The sequence below is a fragment of the Ipomoea nil genome, unplaced genomic scaffold, assembly GCF_001879475.1.
Source record: "Ipomoea nil cultivar Tokyo-kokei standard unplaced genomic scaffold, Asagao_1.1 scaffold0188, whole genome shotgun sequence".
In the NCBI taxonomy this organism is placed as follows: Eukaryota; Viridiplantae; Streptophyta; class Magnoliopsida; order Solanales; family Convolvulaceae; genus Ipomoea; species Ipomoea nil.
The window spans coordinates 1,062,165-1,083,129 of NW_017616616.1; the positions used below are offsets into that span (position 1 = coordinate 1,062,165).

A 20,965-nucleotide genomic window follows, 5' to 3' on the forward strand; every position below is an offset into this window, starting at 1 on the left:
TAGATTACTTGAGGACTTGAAAGTTGCCTGGTTGCATGTATCTGTAATTTATAAATAATGAGTTCACTCTCCATTTTACATAAACAATGGGTAGAAATTTCCACTATGGAATGGCAAAATTGAATTACAGATGACAAAATAACAAAAGGAACTACAGCTCTCTGCCTTCTATAATGGGAAGGCCAGGGCAGTCTTGAATCTCAATGTTATCAAGAAAAAAAAAACAACAAAGAACAAACAGAGCTATAGTTAAAGGAATATTTCTTGACTGCTACATTCTGTATAAATTTGGGTAAACAAAATCCGCAGAAATTCTAACCTACTCTTCATGCCAGGTCGGGTCCCGATGGGAGCTGCTCATAACCGTCATGGTTCTTGATTGTTTCAGAGTTGTTAATCGGGATGCATTTCAGCAGAACTCCAATGATCAAGCTTACGGCCCCCATCAAGATGCTGGCTACCCACAGGTTCCAACTCAATGGCACTGTATCTGCAAATGTCCCCAAGAATTCCACTATCACTGCCTGAAAAGCCACTGTGGAGATTATGATTCCCATGAATAATCCACTGCTAAACATGCCACTGAAAACATTTATTCTCTCCATGTCCCTGCTGTTTATTTCATTGAATACCTAACAGAAAAAGAAAGAAAAAAACATCTTTTTAGTGCTCAGAGTCAAGGAGTTGGGGAAATTTGCCAGCTTAGAAGCTCAAGATTGGGGATACCTGGCAGAACACGAAGGTGTTGAAGATCATGGTGTTTAGAGTTATAGTAGCGAGTGGACCGTCAAGGTTTAAGAGATCCTTCCCACGAAACTGGAGTACACAAAGGATTACCATTTGATAAATGCTTTGGCCTATGATGTTCCTCCACATGATCCTTGTAATGAAGTTAACATTCCTTCCAATCGGTGGCTGCTTCAATAGTTCATCACTGGGAGGCTCTGTTGCGAGTGCTAAAGCACCTAGAGTGTCCATGATCATATTCACCCAAAGGAGCTGAACAGCAGTAAGGGGTGCCGAGCCTAAGATCACGAGTTAAATGTAAATTAAATTAAGCATCCATAGTTCCATAGCTCAGGGTGAAGCAATAACACAGAATGAAATGGTCCGGTTCAGTTCACTACCTATAAGACAGGCAGAAATGAAGTTTGTCATGAGGGCAACCACGTTCACTGTCAGCTGGAACTGAACGAACTTTTGGATGTTAATGTAAACCGAGCGACCCCATTTTGCCACAACCAATATAGTTGAAAAATTGTCATCCATTATCACAACATCAGCATTTTCTTTGGCAACCTGCAGTACAGATTCTAAAGACATTGGAAAACCAGGATTGGGTTCACAAAAGTTTGGGGATAATCGAAGAGAAAAGAGTTACAAACCTCAGTTCCTGCTATGCCCATAGCTAATCCGATATCAGCCTCATGCAAAGCAGGAGCATCATTAGTCCCATCACCAGTAACTGACACCACTTCCTGGAAATCCCTTCTCAGCATGGTAACTAATTTGTGTTTGTCCAAAGGTAACGATCGTGCCATAACCTGCAACTTTGGCATTATATCCTTCATTTCTTGAGGGGTTTTGTCACGAAAATCTGGGCCTTCGATGGCTATACCATCATCAGTCAGTATGCCACATTCTTTTGCTATGGCTTTAGCAGTGTTGATGTTATCACCGGTCACCATTCTCACTGTAATTCCTGCATTTAAACAAGTTTGAACAGCTTCTTTCACACCAGGCCGAACTGGATCTTTGATTCCAACGAGAGCTATGAGTGTATAGTCATTTTCTGGAATATTACTGCTAGGAGAATAGTCTTCTACATCTTGAAAAGCGAGGCAAAGTGTTCTCAGAGCTTCACAAGCGAATTTATTTATAGCATTGGAGATAGCGATTCTACGTTCATCAGATAGAGGCATGGAATTCCCTTCCTTGTTAATAATTTTGTTGCAAAGACTTAAGATGATTTCTGATGCACCCTTACAGAATGCTCTATGGCCACCTCCTGGAAGAGCCACAAGAACAGACATTTTCTTCTTAGTTGAGTTGAAAGGTTCAACTTTTACAATTTTGGAGCCCCGGGATCTTGATTGGAAATCACTTTCAAGTATCAACCCGAACTCTAATAATGCCATCTCGGTTGGTGAACCAAGTATGTTGTTCTTCCCGTCTTTATCCTTAACCACTTCACCACTCGTGTTTTGAAATATGGAATGCAAGAGAACTGTCAGTGTCTTCTCTGATATTAAAGCCTTCAAAGCGTTTCGAGGGTCAGTGATTTGGTTTATTACCTTGGTTTCGCCCGATATCCACAACTTGGTTAGAACCATGTGGTTTGTAGTTAATGTTCCGGTTTTATCTGTGCAAATGCAAGTAACAGAACCCATTGTCTCACAGGCAGAAAGATGCCTGACTAAAGCCTTGTCATTCATTAGTTTCTTCATTGCAAATGCCAGACTTAGTGTCACGGCTAGTGGCAACCCTTCGGGAACAGCAACAACTAGTATAGTTACAGCAATGGCGAAGAAATTCATGAGGCGTAACGCATCGTTTGAAGCCCATTCCGTGATTTCTCCAAGACTTGCTTTTACTGCCAAGTACCTGCCTGTAAGCACCACGAATGTCAAGATAGCAAAAGCCAGACCGATTTTGCCAATGATAGTGGCTACACCGTTTAGTTTCACCTGCAATGGTGTCTCGTCCTCTCCGGTTTCACACAAGGTGACCATTAATCTTCCCCACTCGGTTCTCATTCCAACTGCTGTCACCAGCATTTTGCCTGCTCCGTCTTGGACTTTAGTCCCGGATAGAAGAAAGGGGTTCTTTTCATCAATGCTAACCGGGTCGCTTTCCCCTGATAAGCTGGATTCGTCAATCCATAAGCTGTAACCCGAGATGAAAAGCCCGTCTGCTGGGACTTGATCTCCAATAGAGAGGTGAACAATATCCCCAACAACTAAATCATAGATAGAAACTTTTTCTCTGCTCCCATTTCTGGTGACATGAATTTGAATGTTTTTCTTCTCTTTATCCAGGTCCTTGAACTGCAAAGATTGCCTGTAGTCACTCACTGCAGTGACTAAAACCACCAAGAAAATACAGAGAATTATCCCCAAACCATCATACATTCCCTTCGGCCACCCTTCCGTGGCAATCCCAATACCTATAGAGACCACAGCACAAACCATGAGGATAAGGAGAGTTAGGTCCTGAAGAGCCTCCCACACGAACATCCAGAAAGGCCTGGAAGGTTTCTCAACAAATCTATTCAACCCAAAGAGGTTTTGCCTTTTCGTAATCTCACTCGAGGGCACACCATTCTCAAGAGACACAGACAGCTTTCGCTCCAAACCTCCCACTCCCCCGTGGAACCCCAAACGCTTGGAATCATGAGAACGAACAATGCCAGCAAGCTCCTCCGGATCAATTTGGAAACCAGCCTCTCTCATCTCGTCTGAAATGCTTGGCTGATCAATCTGACTGGCCGCTGTATACACCAAATGGTAAGCAGGTAACCCCACAAGAACTAAATTCAGAAAATTGTGTAACACAAACATGATCATACCATCAATAAAGTGCAAGGCAGCCTTCTGCACATACAAAAGTATTCGCATCTTTTCCTGCGATGAAAAACACAGTCAGATGAATCAAATACACTTCGAAACTCTTCATATGAAACAGTCGAATTGGACAAAGTACCCTTGTTATTATACCATTAACAGAGAACACTACAAATAGCAAGAAAAAGACAGCTCAACATGCTACTAAACACAACATCAATGCATACATAGATGAGCTAGCAGAGACCTGTACACCCATCATATCAGGTACTAACTTTTCAATATTTTATTTAAGTAAGCCTCAAACATCCAACAAATAAACCTCTCACAGCGCAGATTCATGGGACGAAACAGAGGGAAACTCTCAAAAGATTCGACACTCAACGATGTACTAATTAAGGTTGTTCTTTGTGTTTGGTAAGGTGTAGAAGAGGGGTAGGAGAGACCAGGAAAAGGGATGAACTGGATTAACTTATACAGAGAACTAACAATCCGTAAAAAAAAAAATAAAAAAAAATAGAGATCCGGTACACGTACAAGTCCGTATAGCTTCATGCTCCCTCTCTGGCTCTACTTTTTGAACCACTCATCTCATGGCACAAAACAAACGTATATCTTACGTTTGGACCAAATACCAGTCCGGTTTCCACAAAAAACATCCCTTTTCAGGGACGACCAAAAAGTTAGACTTTTGGTCGGAGAGGTGATTTTCTGTCGTGTTCTTCTCCTATTTCGGCTAAACAACCGGCCCAGAGTTGTTCATACCAGAAAACAACTATGCAATATAATAGCAGAAGAATTATTAGAAAGAATGGATTTTCCCAGTCTCCCAACGTCAATCAAGGTAAGCCATGCATGAGGACAAGAAACACTACATATAGAATATTATTGTCTTTCTTGTGGTTCAAGTTGAAGAAGACTCGGTTATTCATGAACTGAAACTCGAATTCCAAAGAAATTATATATAGCATAATAAAATTTTTGAAAACCCATAGAAACGTAGGCAATGACACAAGTTTGAACTATTTAGAACTCTGAATTCTGACCTTAGAAAACTATATTTATATAAAAATTCTAAGATGCATATCAGGCAGCATGATACAAAGCAAAAGTGTTAGTTTTTCAAACATTTTTAGTTTATACCGATACACGCAGCACTGTAGATTTTCACTCCCTTACTTATATGAGCCAATATACACATATGATTTATATATATATATATATATATATATATATATATATATATATATATATATATATATATATATATATACACACACACACACTATGTAATTAACCAGTTTTTGACTCCGCCGTGGTGGCGGCGGAGGCTGAAATTTCCAGTGCAGAAACCCTGACTGGTACGAGTTCAACGTTCATGAACTTAACGTTGCACTCATGTCTGCGTTTTTTTTTTTTTTTTTTTTTTTTTTTTTTTAGAAGCTAAGTTATAAAAGTTGCATGCAATTTACGAGAAATTTCCTACGTTGAAATGGCACATTACCTTGTAATTGAAGAATAGAATATGCGGTCTTCATACATTCATTCACCCAGACTTTTCCACAGGAAAACAGATTAAATTAATGCTGTTTGGATCAAAGTCAATAGCAATCCAAAAGAAGAAGATTCTAAAGCTGCGGGAAAATGATGTTTTTGTCCATAGTTATGACCATAATATATAATATATAATCTCTATATAGGACAATCCATACTTAAATTGGTCAGATATATAATTAATTCAGTAATCACAAAATTTTAAATTTAACTTGCAAAGCTAACATTATCCCTGCAAATCTCTCTCATTTGTTAAAATGAGTTTTACTTTCACATACATCATTAAATTTACAAATTCTTTACTATTTATCAAATTCCTCCCACTTTTAAAAATGAATCCCACTTTCATATCATATTATAAATATAATAAAATAATAATAATAATAATAATAATAAAAGAAAAAAAAAAAAAATAAAGGCAGCTTTTGCCAAACAACCGGCTTGCAAATGCTTTTGCCGAGCAAAAGCTGCCAAGCAAATGGCTTAGAAAATTTGTAAGCCATTTGACATAAAAATAAAATTGAAAAAATTATGTTTTCATGTCATCTTCCACCTCACTTTGACAATACCATACTTTGGGATAATTTCAGTCTAAGAATTATGAATGAAAATTCTTAATTTGAGGTAGTGAGCTTACATGATCACACTATCGAATACCTCCGGTACCAATCGGATGACTAAATGACCATTCAAATGCCGGATTGACAAAAATGCATCTAGCTAATGGTAGTATTATATTCATTGTTTCTAAGAGAACATAAGATATTATAGATGTTATTTAATTTTATTTTCCGACAATCTGATATGCAATTGTATTATTATATATATTCAAAGTTCCGAAAAAAAAACTATAGAAAATGACATTATTCATTCATGCATTCATTTCCTTTTTTGAAAAATTGGAGGAATAACAAAAACGAGGTAGATCGAGATGAGATGATGCACGGTACGTACCTGCATTTTCTTGCGATCGCGTTCGGCTCGTGCGCGTTTGGCGAGATCGGCCACCATCCTGAACCTCCGGCGAGGGTTCTTGACGAGCCAGACGGCGGCTCTCCATCTCGTCAGTGCTTCCTCCGATGGCCGCTTCGGCTCAACGTCAAAATTCTCTCTCAGGTATGTCTCCATTACAACATCTTCTGCATGTCCACACCGCAAGAAGGATCGGTACTCGATAGATCTATCAAGATGAAAAATATGGATGGATGGGATGGGATGGGATGGGATGCTGTTTTGATCTGATTTGGATGTGTAAATCAATACGCAGGATGTGCAGTTGATTGAGTGTTGAATTTGTATGTTGAGTATTAGTGAGCATGCAGGGATATGATGTAAGAAAGTTTCAACCATTGCATTCCTAAAATTAGGGAATGAAAAGGACAGATTAATTAGCATCTATCATTAATTAAAGGTCCCATAATAGGTTAGGAATGACTTGGATCAAATATTAGTAACTATGGAGTATTTATTATGTATTGAATTTTCAACATTATAAGATTTGAATATAATATAATCAAATAAAATACTTCAATTATATTTGAGACTATATTATATGAAAATTCCTTCAAGTTCTGTCTATGATGAATTGATGATACGTGATATTATGGGGACCATTACCCCGTGCCCTAATGGCTTTTCTTCATGGAATAAAATTTAGAGGTTAAAAGTTTCCTAAGTGAAAAATTTTTGGATTGAGAGATGTGAGTGATGTGCTTCCCACTACATCTAACTTATATAATGGGAGGGTAGATGTCCCTCTAACATGCCCTTTGTGTGGTGTCCAAAATGAAATTATCATGCATACTCTAGTGTTATGTGATTATTTTAAATGTGTGTGGAATATTTCTGGATTAATGGGGCAGTGTACGGTGAGAGACGGGTTTGGTGGATGGCTCAGCTCGAAAATATGTTGCAAAAGGGTGAGGAAGACTAGGCCATTTTGTGCGGATGTTGGCCGCCTTGTAATTCGTTGTCAATATCAACAAATCTACTCCTCTAGTTGGAATGTGTGTCTATTGTCACAAGTTAATATAATCTACACATACATATCAACTTTATGATTATAAGATAATTATATGATTATTGTTCGCTAACAAATATTCAAAAGGCAATATATAATAATATTTAAATGCTTTTATAATGTAAACATTCTAGGGTTGTGTGATTATTCTAAATGTGTGTGGAATATTTCTGGATTAATGGTGCAGTGTACGGTGGGAGATGGGTTTGGTGGATGACTCGAAAATATGTTGCAAAAGGTTGAGGAAGGCCATTTTGTGCGGATGTTGGCCGTCTTGTAATTCGTTGCCAATATCAACAAATATACTCCTCTAGTTGGAATAGGTCTATTGTCACAAGTTAATATAATCTACACATGACACATCAACTTTATGATTATAAGATAATTATATGATTAGTGTTCGCTAACAAATATTCAAAAGGTAATATATAATAATATTTAAATGCTTTTATAATGTAAACATTAGTGCATAAATGCATATAATTTATTGGACGGGCCTATAATAGTTACCACACCTGTTGATGGAGAAAATTAATTTGGAAGTCAAAATTAATAATTAATTAACTCAAATAATAGATTAAGAATAATTGGAATGCAAAGAAAATAAAAGAATAAAGAAATCTTGTTTACTTGTTATTGATTGCTTGAGTATTATAATAGAAAGTGTGAAAAAGAGATAAAAAGATGTCCTCACAAAACGGATCAATGACCGAAATGTGTAGTCAACAGCGGATATTTCTCAAAATGTGTCACTTTTTTTTTTGACATGAATGTGCAAAACTCCTTTGGGAGTTGCGTTTTTGGTTGTGTCCCGGTGTATTTTTTTTTTCCTGTATTTACGTAAAACGCAACTAGTAGTTGCGTTTACGTATTCGTATACGTAAAATGCATTACCTTAATGCGTTTTCTAGGGGATACGGTATAGTCGAAAACGCAATTTATTTTTGCGTTTTACGTATTATACCGAAAACGCAAAAGCAAGTTGCGTTTACTGGTTTTTTATACCGGCGCTTTCCGGCGACCGGGAAAACCACAAAACGCTGAGGCGGCGTTGTTCAGTCGTGCTATTTCTGAGGCGTTGGATGACAGGAGAGCTACAATGGCGGGGACAGTGTTGAACGGAAACCTTGCCCGGAAGATCAGAAACGCCCTGCAAGTGAACAGCTGCCCGTTGCAGGTGTAGAGATAAGCCGGAGATGGCGGCTCATTGGCGTCAGTGTTCTTGCAATCGAGCGCTGAGTTTCCTGAGTATTCTTGTTGAGCTCCGGTCATATTACTGCTAAAGTTGCGGGAAGTATAATCTGCATTCCGGAAAGGACTCCACACAAAACACACTTGGAGAATGCGTTTTAGAATACCAAGTCACCGGCACCGGAATAATTCGTAATACGCAAGTGCTTTTTGCGTTTTACGTATAATTCGAAAAATGCAAGTGATTCTTGCGTTTTACACACAATTCCGGCAGACTACCGCCGGTAAATAGACCGCATTTCGGAGTTGCGTTTTTCGTATTTTAAAGTATTATACGTAAAACGCATCTCCCAAATGTGTTTTAACGTATTCGATACATCACATGAAAACGCATTTGGCATATTCGTTGAACGTATACAATACGAAAAACGCAACTCGTACTTGCGTTTTGAGTAAATAATGAAAAAAAAAATACACCCGGGACAACTCCAAAAACACAAGTCGTAATTGAGTTTTACATATTTCTGTCAAAAAAAAAAAGTCAGCACACATTTACAGAAATTCTCTTGGCCCACTACACATTTCTGTCATTGATCGTCACAAAACAAGAACCGAACTATTTATACAAAAAATCTAATGGCTCTTTTGATAATGTCCTGCGCTATTTGGATGCTCTTCGAGCAAAGCGGGTGCGCATAATAGCCATAACAACTATCAGTTATTTTCATGTTTTGAAAACCACTAACTCGACTCCTTCTTCTTGGTCCGACCCTCCTAGGCCAACCTTAGAGTACCATACGTTCTAGACTTCTTGAATTAGCTAGATCTAGTATATCCATCACCTACTATTATCTATCATTTTCCTTTTCACTATTCAAGGTTCACTAATTAAGCACACAACATTATTGTTATGTTCAAGAACTTCTCTTGAATATTTTGTGTCATTTCTAATCCACAATTCCACATTGAGTCATTGATACATGTTCGGCATGAGCGGGAGTCTCTCTGTCAACTTCAATTACATATTCGACTCTTGCTATTGGACATTCTAGAATCTGGCAAATTATACCATGGATCATGGTCTACCTTACAGTGTAGACACTGATCTAAAAATAACATTTAGATTCTGTATCTATAGATGACACATTCTGTATCTACAGTTGATAGTTCCTATACCTGTAACTATCATATTATGTGTGTTAGTGTGTCATCAATTATCAAGTCAGATTCTGTAACTATAGTTGATATATTCTGTACATGTAATTATTATATTATGTGTCATCAAACCATATCTTGATTCTATTGCTCTTGCACTCTGCACTATTGTGTATTGCAATCAACATGGATGAAAAACAGACAACAATGCATCACAAGAAAACATCTTTATTCTTAAACCTTGAACACCAAAACCAACCAAAAGGTACAGAAACTAACACTGTGCTTTAATTAGCACCATTTATGCTTGTAGCTAAACAAATAGATTAACATTCTGCAGACCAAAATAGAGTTTCATTAGCTGCAATGATCTAAATGCATCAGTTAGAGCATATATAATGATTTTGATCATTAAAGACTGGGCTGGTGATTATGCACTCATCATTGCTTCAAACCAAGGAATGGTGAATGGTTTCCTTTGCCAACCAAATTCCCAGTTTTACATCTCAAACTAGAGCCCTTTTGTGAGGAGGATTTGGGCACGAAATCGTCTCCACCAGCCATTAACTCCATCAGATTACTCCGGGATCCCAAATCAGAGTAAACTCGCCGCGAATTCCTCAATGGCTTTGAGAATTTGGCATCAAAGCTCTGGGCTTCTTCACCCACCTTTCTCAACCCCACAGTAGTCTCAACCATCAAACAAGGATTGGCAAAACCATTCCAAGAATGGAGGGGCACCACCTTACTTAACTCACCCAAACACTCCACAATCTCCTTCATGCTTGGCCTCCTTTCCCTGCAAGATCTCACACATTTGGCTGCCACAACAGCCAATTGCTTCCTCACTAGAGGATCTTTGGGAGGATGGATTCTCGGGTCGAATATAGCCATGAGTTTCCCTCTCCTGATCAAAGGAATAGCCCAATCCACTATGGAAGGGGGTGAGTAAGCCACATCAATGGCTTTTCTGCCACTGATTATCTCTAATAAGAGTATCCCAAAGCTGAAAACATCAGTCTTGGTGCTCAGATTATCTGGGGTTATATAGCCTGGATCAAGATACCCCATTGTTCCAGCAGGGGGGGTGGACCTTAACCTAAAGTCATTATCTTGGCACCTTAATGCCAGCCCGAAATCGCCCAACCGGGCGTTGAGATTCCGGTCTATCAACACGTTTGCCGACTTGATATCCCGGTGAATCACCGGCGGCGTGGAGGAATGGAGGGTCTCGATTGCTTTTGCCGTCTGGAGCGCCATCTTCACCCTTCTCCCCCACCCGGGCGGGCGGGAATCCGCGTGGAGGGCGTCGTAGAGAGTCCCGTTCGCCATGAACTCCACCACCAGAAGGCGGCGGTCGTGGTCGTGGTCGTCGGTGGTAAACCCGACGAGATTTACCAGCCGGGGGCTCTGCAATTTCGACAGAATATCGATTTCGTTCTCCACTTCGTTACAGTTGTCGAACGGCGACGAGGAAGAAGAGAGCCTGGGAGTGGAACTAGAGCCTCTGGAGGATTTCTTAACGGCGACCAAACGGCCATTGCGGAGAACCCCTTTGTAGACTAGGCCATGGCTGCCCCTCCCAAGAAGCTTCTGGTCGGAGAAGCCATTAGTGGCGGCTTCAAGATCACTGTAACTGAATTCCTGGACTTTAACAGGCTTCTCCTTGTGATGGGTCTTCTTGGAATCTGAGACTGAAACAGATGATTCGGCTTTACATGAAAGATAACCCATCTATGAACACATAAACATGAGGTTACAATATTCAAGAATTGTTGGAATTTTAAGGTTTTTTTACTGTTTTGGAGCTTGGTGTGGACTGTGAAGTGGGATGATAAATTGATAATGGCTAAATCTTGATGTATTTATTGTGGGGGGTCTATGAAAGTATGGAAGTGGGAAAGGAAGGAATCCTGAGATTTGAGATCCTTAATTGATAGTGTGTAACATAGTACTGTACAAAATACAATTATGAGTTTCAGAGGGGTAATTAAATGCGGAAATGAATTTTGTGAGTCTCCCCTTGCAATGGGCTAGGTCAAGATTCAAGAACTGTCAAACTTGCAGTGCAGTGGGGGGGATGGTAATGAGATACAACTGTAAACCAAGGTTTAATCCAGCATGGTCAGTTGGTAATTGGTAAACTGCTACAATTATGTGTCATAAGATCATAGATATCTTGTTGGATAATATGTCTTGCATTTAGTATTTAATGATAGTCCATTAATAGTGTAGTAGAAAAGATAGGGAACGGAGATAGGTGGAATAGTTACCTTAGTAAAGATTTCAAATTCAACTTTCTAGGGGACTGTCTATTGATCTTCGATTGAATCGATAAGTTATGGACAACCTATAATGATTTACCACAAACTGGTTAGGGTTACGTCAAAGCATACTTTCCGATAGCGATTACAAATTTTCTCATAAATCAAATACGGAGCAATAGATTGAGTACTTTGAAAAAGCCCATAAATAATTAAATATTGATTTAATGTGCTTAATGAATTTAATCAATATTTATCTATTACGGTTCAAACAAAAGTTTCATTCTAATTCACGTTGATAAAAGTTGATACTAATTGTTATTAATAAATAAATCAAGTCCAATAACATATAAGGTTATTGTTCTTATCCCATAAATGTTGTCAATTGCAAGATGATGTGGACTATGAAGTGGCTTCATAAAGTTGTTTAATTTGTTTTTACTTAACTTTGCAGACCATGTGGCTTGATTAAGAAAGTTTGCAAATGTTTTCAAAAAAAAAAAAAAAAGTTTGCATACCTGCAAAAGGCTATTGCATACTTGCATGGTACCCTTTTGTGTACTTTTTTTTTTTTTTAATTTTTATTTTAGTTATTTTACTATTATTATTTTGTTATTATATTTATAATATAATATGAAAGTGAGAGAATATTATAGGGATGTGAAGAAATTGTAAATTTGATGATATAAAAGTATGACCGAACATGTTTGGAAGTGAGAAAGTATTACAGGAATAAGGATAGGCTAAGTGAAGAAATTATCTTTGAGACAAGCATTTACATAATGTGTTTTTTCACATATGTTGCCTCAAACATATTAGAGATTTTAGAGTAAGTAATTTTACTTATTTTTGTCCCAACTTTTAAAAAGTTAACTATTTCTATTGACCATTTGAATTCACCATGCTTCAATCATAAACCCCTCAAATATATAGCTCTCCGCATATCAAAAAAAGCAAAATTCGAATTAACCCCAGCTAAGATAATAAGAGATATACACGTGTAACCACATAAGATCGTTAGTTCAAACCCTTGCCCTATTGATTTGAACCGTCAAGAATCTATGTTTAACCTAAGTTGATTTACTTTTTTTTTTTGGTAGACTGTCGTACCAACCCAACTGATGAATTGGCAAGTAACTGCAAAAACATAAATGTCAGCCCAGGTAAACTGTCAGGCAAATTAAAATGGTCCTTTGGGATTCAGATGAGTGATTTTATTTCAATAATTATTATAAACAAAATGGAATTGAAGGAGGTGAGATGAAGACAAACACCAAGAATATTTAATGAGTTCCAACCACCAGTTATTGGAGAAGGGAGAATGGGAGATAGGAGTCCCCTACTTGTTGTGTTGCTTTCCATATAAAGAAATAGACAAAATATGCACTTGTTACATATCTTACTAAACATGATTCAATTCTACCCATCTTAAAATATTGCTTGCTTTAGTTTCCTTAATTTAGTTTCTGGTGGTCCAAAGAGAGTTGGATATGTCTATGATTTTAATTGAATGAATTATATATACAGGGTGGACAATTTCGGTTAACATTCATTTCACATCATGTTCAATTCTTTGAATTTTTACAACTAACTAAAATTAATCATCTAGTTCTAAATCAGAAAATTAATTTTTTTTTTTTAATAAGTCTGATGGTCAAATTAAAGCATGTGCTTCATCTCAAAAATTGAAACATGTGTTCCATCTCAACTAAAAGACTAAGTTGATAGTTGGATTACACATTTATATTTATATATATTATATGCTCAACATTACTATTGATTTCCATAAGGAAGGTTGCAGGTATGAACAAGTACTATGAATATATTAGACTGTAATAAAAAAAATTATAACTTGAACTGTCAAAAACAAACTTTAAAAAGGATTGTTCAATCCTTCTATGCTCAAAATAGATTTTTTTTTTATTTAGAAAAATGATCAAATAGATCCTCCAACTATACACTAAAATGTAATTAAATCTCAAACTATTTTTTTTTTTTTCAGTTGAGCCTTTAAACTTGTCAAAACAATGCAATTAACTCATTTTGAGTTTTGACCTATAATACCATATTACTACTAAATCACCCGTCAGGTAGGATTCCACATAATTTATTATTTTTTTAAAAACTCAAAATAATTAATTTATTTATTTAAAAAAAAAAAAAAAAAAAAAAAAAAAAAAAAAAAAAAAAAACCTACCATGACAGTCATCAATGTCAACCAATCATCATTTTTCTCCCAAAAAGTTGAATCTCCAACTCCAAAGGCCTCCACACTCCGACCTAATAGAGCATATAACTCAGCAGACAGAGCTAAATGTTGATGTCACAAAAGACTACTTCAAACATAATCTTCACATTATCGTTACTGAAATTCGAACATTAATCTCTTTTTCTAAATAGTAAATACTGTATGCTAAATCGATGTGCTAACCCCATGCTTTTGGAACTTCTTCTAGTATTTTTATGAAATTTAAAGGTTGAAGTGAGATTTACTCTAATCAATGTGAAAGGGTAACATTGGGATCCAAATTTGAGCAAATCAAAAAAACAATTTAAATATTATTACAAATTACCTTTTCTCCGCAATATTAGCTAAAAGTTTAGGCAAGGAGTCATTCCAATGCATATTTTACAACTGAAAAGCTGATTTGACTTGGACAAAAGTGGATACTATTTTGAGAAGGTGAAAAAGCAATATGGAAGATTCGTTTGAATAAATAATAAATAAGATTTTGACCATAAATTAAATGTCACATTAATAATAGAGAAGTTAATTTTCGTACAAATTGATTTTTTGTCCAAATTTACAAATTAAGCATATTTTGAAGGGTTTTTTTTTCTTTCTTGTTGATTGATCATTTTTACCCAGATTTATAATTTGTGGAGCATATATTATGAAGGGTTTAGATTTGATTCCTTTTGCTGATTGATCATTATCACCATATATTCTAAAGGGTTTAAATTCTATCATTTTTGCTAACGAATCATTCTCATTTCTCACTCAGATTTTGATTTTTTTGATTATGTTGTCGGTGCGTCTTAGTCTAGATTTTTGTAATTCTTCTCTAATCCTAATGTTACTCCCCCATACAAGAATATAATATTATTTTATTTTACTCAATATGTAATAAGTATCACAATTTTTCATATATTAGTTATTTGTGAATTAATTTATAGCACACTTTGAATCAATCAAATAAAATCATTACATAGCACTTATTAGGAATGTGAAAAGACACCTACTTTCAAGATTGAGGGGGAAAAGTGGAACTAAATGTCCAAAAAGTTGCAATTCATAATGATGATTATATCCACGAGAAAAACAGATTCAGATCATCAGCCTTCAAGGAAACAGCTTATCAAAGAGGACCTGATCTGGATTTTGAACAAACCAAACAAAAGTGTGTAAAATTGACAAAAATACAAAGAAAAATAGCACAAAGTGAACAGAATCATCTGTTAATTGTGTTCAATGACAGTTGAGTGGGCAGTCATTGTCACAGAAAACTGGTAGGTCAAACAATCAACCAGAACAGTTGTACAATGGAAAACAAGAATGTAAATCAAGTATAGGACCACATCACCCCCCTTAGGGTATTGGTCTAGCATATCAAAAGTTTCAATTAAGACTTGTTTTCAACGGCAGGGTAGAGATTCGATTCTTATCACAAACACTGGGGGGTTGGGTTCGGGTTTGTCCGTTTGGGTTGGACTCTGTGGTGGGTAGATTCATGAGGTCCAGGATATAGTCCGGCAAAGCCAGAAACCTGAGCTATCCAAAAAAAAAGTACAGGACTTGTTTCCAACTGCAGGGTAGAGATTCGATTCTTATCACAAACATTGGGGGGTTGGGTTTCGGGTTTGTCCGTTTGGGTTGGACTCTGGAGTGGACAGATTCATGGGGTCCAGGATATAGTCTGGCAAAGCCGGAAATCTCGGTTATCCAAAAAAGAAGTATAGGACCACAGTTTTCCAGTGCAAGTTTAAAACCAAAGGAACTTGGGAAGATGTGGGGCAATTAGGCAAATTATAGATAACAAACAAAAGATGAACCAGACCACACAGAAGAAAGAATTGGAAGTAAAGAAACAAGCATCCAGACAATGTCTACTAACTGCAGTGTTACAAGTATGTAATGATGTAAACAACTCAGCTATCTGGGCACAGCAATCCACATTGCAACCTTTCATGCCATAAAATCTACTCTCAACAGTTAACTTACAGAGGACAAGGCATTCTGGTAATGCACTAAAAATATGATAAAAAACAAGAGCCTGGCTGCAATGTGACTAATCCATGACAATTATAGTATCCCCAGAGAACTTAACAGGGCGTTTGGTTGGAATCAGGGAATTAGGGGGAAAGGAATTGTAATTCTGTGGGAAAAGAATAAAGTGAAAATTTAAATTACATTGTTTGGTAGGAAGGAATAGAATGATTGGGAATTGAGAAGGTAGAAGTGAATAAAGACTAAAATGCACTTCTATAATATATATATATATATATATATTTTAAAATAATACCAGAAACTTTATTAACTCAAAAGTTCAATACAAGGAGGACTAGAATCAAACCAAATAGTAGGACCAGTAGAAGAACGAGCAGCTCTAGCCATAGCATGAGCGAGCCTGTTCACTGATCTTGGAACAAAATGAATAGACATGAGGGTAAAATGGTAATTTATCATGAAATTACAATTCCATCCACCCAAACACCCCATAAATACTTGCACCAGAGAAAATAAATAAAGTACTCTTTTTTTTTTTTTTTGCTTTATGAAAAGACCATTATAAAAACTGCAACACACTGCACAAGTCAATCTCAAAAGGAAAAGAATTCTCTTTAGGACAGGGAAAATAAAAGAACTGGTATATTGTAATATTGACACTTCAATGGTTTAAGAAAAAGTACAACATACATATATATATTCTTGGAAGGTGGGTATCTAATGTAGGGCACATCTGCAAGTGTTCTCCTGCATGTACAAAGATCTAGGAATAATTACATAATAAAGTATATCAATAGCTGTGGCCTGCTGTTCCTCCTAATACAAACTGCAATAAATTTCATGGAAAATTCTACGGTGCACTTTAAGGTATGATATCTCAAGTTTTCTGTTACTACTCTGTACAACATTGTAGTTTTGATACTATAAGCTCTTCAGTTTAATACTACATAGTCCTCGGTTTGGTACATATCATGATAACTTATAGTACAAAGCTAAAGAGCATATAGTACCAAACTAAGGAACATATAGTATCAAGATTGAAATGTTGTAGTAACACTAAATTTGAGGTATCATATTGTAGAATTTCCCCAAGTCATGTATGCAAATGTATACATGACAATGCATTGTCTTACTGTTTTTTTGGCGGAAAAGCTAAAGTCAATAAGGATTAGAATGCCAGACAATTTTTAAGTGACTGCAATCAATTGAATTCTTAACTTGATCTAGAGCTGCGTATCTGTGTTTCAATAACAGAACAGATTTAGTTTCTTCCAGTTTCTGCTCCTCGTTACCCTTTCCTTTACATGGCAATTTCCTTGAAAGTTGTTTCCATCTTGTCTCAAATGCACAAGCTACAAATAAAGTGAGATAGGAAAATAAATCTACTTTTCTCGAAATAGAGAGGAGAAAAAACATCACACGCAGAACATAAGGCTAGTTGAATATTCATACTAGGGAAGCTACATAAAATAATTCTTTTGATAAACAGATTCAAAAGCTAAACCAAACTTTGGTAATTTCGGTAACTACTCTTAGCAACTATTTATTGTGTTTGGGTTAATGTAAAGAAGTTAAGAAGGAAACTACGATTTCCATTAATTGCATGAATTCTCAGGAAAGACAACACTCAAAACCATTAAGGCCTATTCATATCAAATACATGAAATGTTATCAGACCTGTACAGCTAAGTTAATGAATTCATACAATTCTAGGTAATTATCATTAATAGAAGGGGCTTTCTCAGATAAGTGGGGAAAAATAAAAAACACATTGCAAAGAGAATCTACTTTAAACAAGTACCTTCACTTCTGTCCATAAATCCTCGAATAAGGCAAGCACATATCCACGGCCTTCCTGCACGGGAAGCTTTTGCACCTCCTTTAAGCTCGCCATTATGTTCTTTCAAACTACATGATACGAAGGAAATAAAAGTGACCAAAACTGAATACAAGATGATGAAAATATAGTACGAGAACTCGAGAAGTAGTTTTAACCAGAAATGTGAAGCAAACATACAACCTCCATGTAATCCTTCAATTAGGTCTATGTCTAATTTTTTCAATTGCCAGAAATTACTTTTTGTAATATCAAGCTACCTACCAGAGTGTCTTAGAAGATCAACTGTCATCCTTGACATAAACTTTTCCTATTAATCCTTCTAATTTCATAAGCATCAACTCAGTCAATAACTTTCCATTGGCACATAAATATATCCTTCTCACTGTTAATCATTCCATTAAGTGATTCTTATCTGGAACTTGTCTAAAGTACCAAGATCTTTTGAAATCGGATATCTAGCCAAGAACATAGAAACGTAAAAAAAAAAAAATTATATATATTAGAAGCTTCACTTGGAAATATGTAATCCATGGTTAACCTGGCCTCAGAAGTCTGTAATTAATTAAGAACTTGTTAAATTGCAAGTCATAATTCACTGTTCAGTTTCTAACTTGTGGGACAATGAAACTGATATGATATTTAACTACAAGTATTATAGGCATAGTCAGACATCTCTCCATTTCACTTTCATGTAAATTTCCCTTGCATACTCTAAACCTCTATATTTATCAGGCAACTTGCAACCTTCATTTAATCCCAAAATTCAGTTTTTGTTTTTCCTTAATCGACACAGAATGCTTTACCACTCTTAACCTGATTGAATTCCATCAAATGAGTAAGACCTTTTTATCAAAATCCCATTTTTAAACTTCATATCAAAAAGCAGACCCAAACCCACTTTCCATCCAGATTCAAAGACATCTCTGTGTGAGTGCACGGGAAGTTTCAGAAACAAATAATCATTTCGAAAGCTGCCAATTTTGACAAACCAACATACACTGCATACTTTAAGTTAAAAAAAAAAAAAAAAAAAAGTACCGGCGAGAGAAATTGGTGGTGACGCCGACGTAGGTTTTGATGGGCGGATTGGTGGAAAGGATCAAGTACACCGACCACCGCGATTTTGATTTTGATGCTGAATTAGGCGGTGACGAAGAGGACGGAGATTGCGATGATTTGATGGTTAAAGATTTTGAAGGTGTTGAGGAAGGAGAGGGTTTGGGAACAGGATGATGGGGCTTCACGGATTTGAAGGTACATGATAATAGCGTCGCCATTGATACCAGCTTCCAGCTCAAATCCCACCCCGTTCAATAATGGATTCAGGTGCAAATGCAAATGCAGTCCGGCAAAATTTGACCGTTATAAGCCAACTACCCCCATTTTTATTTTTTTATCTTTTCTGCTTCATTTATTTAACCCCAACTTAAAAATATTGTTTTTTTAACACCAAACAATGATATTTTAATAAGTTTCTCGGGAAATAGGGATGACAATGTGTCCCGCTCATGTCGGGGATTCCCGTCTCCGTGGTGGATGGGACGGAGACAGAGAAGGAGAAAAATTTCGGAGATCGAGGCCGGGGACGTAGAATTTTTGAAATTCCCGAGCGGGAACGGAGACGGGGACGGGATACCCTCCCTACCCCGCCCCATATCCGAATAATTATTATAATTAAAATAAATAAATAAATAAATTATATATATATATATATATATATATATATATATACACACACACACACACACACACACACATACCGAATCAGGTGAGGACCTATCCTTAGGTGATGCCGTGAGTACTAATCTGATCCTTTCATTTAATTAAGCCAACGACTGTGATTTAATTATATGCAGTGAATTTAATTTTTCATACTCATTTTGTTGTGCATTCGTACTTAGTTTGTTGTGCATTGATTCTCAGTTTGTTGTGCATTCTGTCCCAGTTTGTTGTGCATTCATAGTGTGATTGTTGTGCATTCATAGTGTGATTGTTGTGCATCTATACCACTTTTTTGGCAAAGCGTTTTTGTTGTCATAGCCTTTAGATCACTCAAAATGAATGATCTAGATTAGTCCTCATGTCCTCACTAAGGATAGGTCATCGCCTAATCCAGAACCTCTCTCTCTCTCTCTCTCTCTCTCTCTCTCTCTCTATATATATATATATATATATATATATATATATATATATATATATATATATATATATATATATATAATGCTCATATGTGGTCATGTTGTTAGGTGTGGTCGTGTGGCGAAATTTCATAATACACTGACAATGTTAACAACATGCATCAACAGTGTAAGGGAAACACACCATAATGAAATGCAAAAAAAAAATACCAAAAAATACACAACAGACCCAAAAAATACACTATATAACTCACCAACCCCAATGATGTATTTCCGAACATTGTATGGTGTTTTTACTCACACCTAATGGTGTGTTGTTGGTGATGCGTACCTAATTTGTGTCTTTTTTGTGGTGCATTTCCTGACGTTGATGGTGTATATCTTACTTAACTATTGGTGTATTCTGAAATTCCGCCACACGACCACACCTAACAACATGACCACATGTGATCACCCCTATATATATATATATATATATATATATATATATATATATATATATATATATATATATATGTGTGTGTGTGTGTGTGTGTGTGTGTGTGTGTGTGTGTGTGTGTGTGTGTGTGTGTGTGTGTGTGTGTGTGTGTGTGTGTGTGTGTGTGTGTGTGTGTGTGTGTGTGTGTGTTAATTTTTAAAAATTAGTACTTAAGTTTTTTGTTTTTAAAATTAAATATTACACTAAATTAAGATTTTTGACTAAAAATTGATCGGGAATGGGGAATCCCCGTCCCCGCCAAATTTACCACGGGGACGAGGATGGGGACTATTTTCAATTCTCCACCGGGGATGGGGACGAGGACGGCGACGGGGAGTATAGTTCCCGCCCCCGTCCCGTTGCTATCCCTACCGAGAAATTACATTAGAAATGAAAATAAGAGAGTGAAAGTGAAAAGTGAAAGTGTGAAACATCCACTCCTTATAATCAACAAAGAAACAGACTTGCGATCAGATAGACTTTCACATTTCACTTTCACAATAGATTGTTATATTTGTAGATCGTTTTATAAAC

General features: G+C 36.5%; 3 protein-coding genes across 7 annotated transcripts; all 3 read right to left on the bottom strand.

The window, feature by feature from the left end:
• Positions 1–73: 73 nt before the first annotated feature.
• LOC109180780 (calcium-transporting ATPase 4, plasma membrane-type-like) lies at positions 74–6,388 on the bottom strand. Of its 3 annotated transcripts, none has more exons than XM_019330481.1 (6): positions 6,072–6,388; positions 3,569–3,590; positions 1,386–3,490; positions 1,128–1,299; positions 727–1,025; positions 74–632 (listed from the first exon to the last, which is right to left on the bottom strand). In XM_019330481.1, the coding sequence occupies exons 1-6, from the start codon at positions 6,243–6,245 to the stop codon at positions 327–329; spliced, it is 3,078 nt and encodes a 1,025-aa protein (XP_019186026.1). In that variant the 5' UTR covers positions 6,246–6,388; the 3' UTR covers positions 74–326. The 3 variants fall into 3 exon arrangements, with proteins under 3 accessions (XP_019186026.1, XP_019186033.1, XP_019186041.1); XM_019330488.1 differs by lacking the exon at positions 6,072–6,388 and adding an exon at positions 4,101–4,658 and having other exon boundaries at positions 3,569–3,623; XM_019330496.1 differs by lacking the exon at positions 6,072–6,388 and adding an exon at positions 3,703–3,754 and having other exon boundaries at positions 3,569–3,623.
• A 3,289-nt stretch (positions 6,389–9,677) lies between these two features.
• Positions 9,678–11,462, bottom strand: LOC109180807 (serine/threonine-protein kinase-like protein At3g51990). Of its 2 annotated transcripts, XM_019330525.1 has the most exons (2): positions 9,967–11,462; positions 9,678–9,857 (listed from the first exon to the last, which is right to left on the bottom strand). In XM_019330525.1, exons 1-2 carry the CDS (start codon positions 11,215–11,217, stop codon positions 9,855–9,857), a joined length of 1,254 nt encoding a protein of 417 aa, XP_019186070.1. In that variant the 5' UTR covers positions 11,218–11,462; the 3' UTR covers positions 9,678–9,854. The 2 variants fall into 2 exon arrangements, with proteins under 2 accessions (XP_019186070.1, XP_019186063.1); XM_019330518.1 differs by having other exon boundaries at positions 9,690–11,462.
• Positions 11,463–16,599: 5,137 nt separating this feature from the next.
• LOC109180822 (structure-specific endonuclease subunit slx1) lies at positions 16,600–19,189 on the bottom strand. Of its 2 annotated transcripts, XM_019330546.1 has the most exons (4): positions 18,854–19,189; positions 17,777–17,883; positions 17,194–17,327; positions 16,600–16,722 (listed from the first exon to the last, which is right to left on the bottom strand). In XM_019330546.1, exons 1-4 carry the CDS (start codon positions 19,090–19,092, stop codon positions 16,693–16,695), a joined length of 510 nt encoding a protein of 169 aa, XP_019186091.1. In that variant the 5' UTR covers positions 19,093–19,189; the 3' UTR covers positions 16,600–16,692. The 2 variants fall into 2 exon arrangements, with proteins under 2 accessions (XP_019186091.1, XP_019186081.1); XM_019330536.1 differs by having other exon boundaries at positions 16,605–17,327.
• Positions 19,190–20,965: the final 1,776 nt, after the last annotated feature.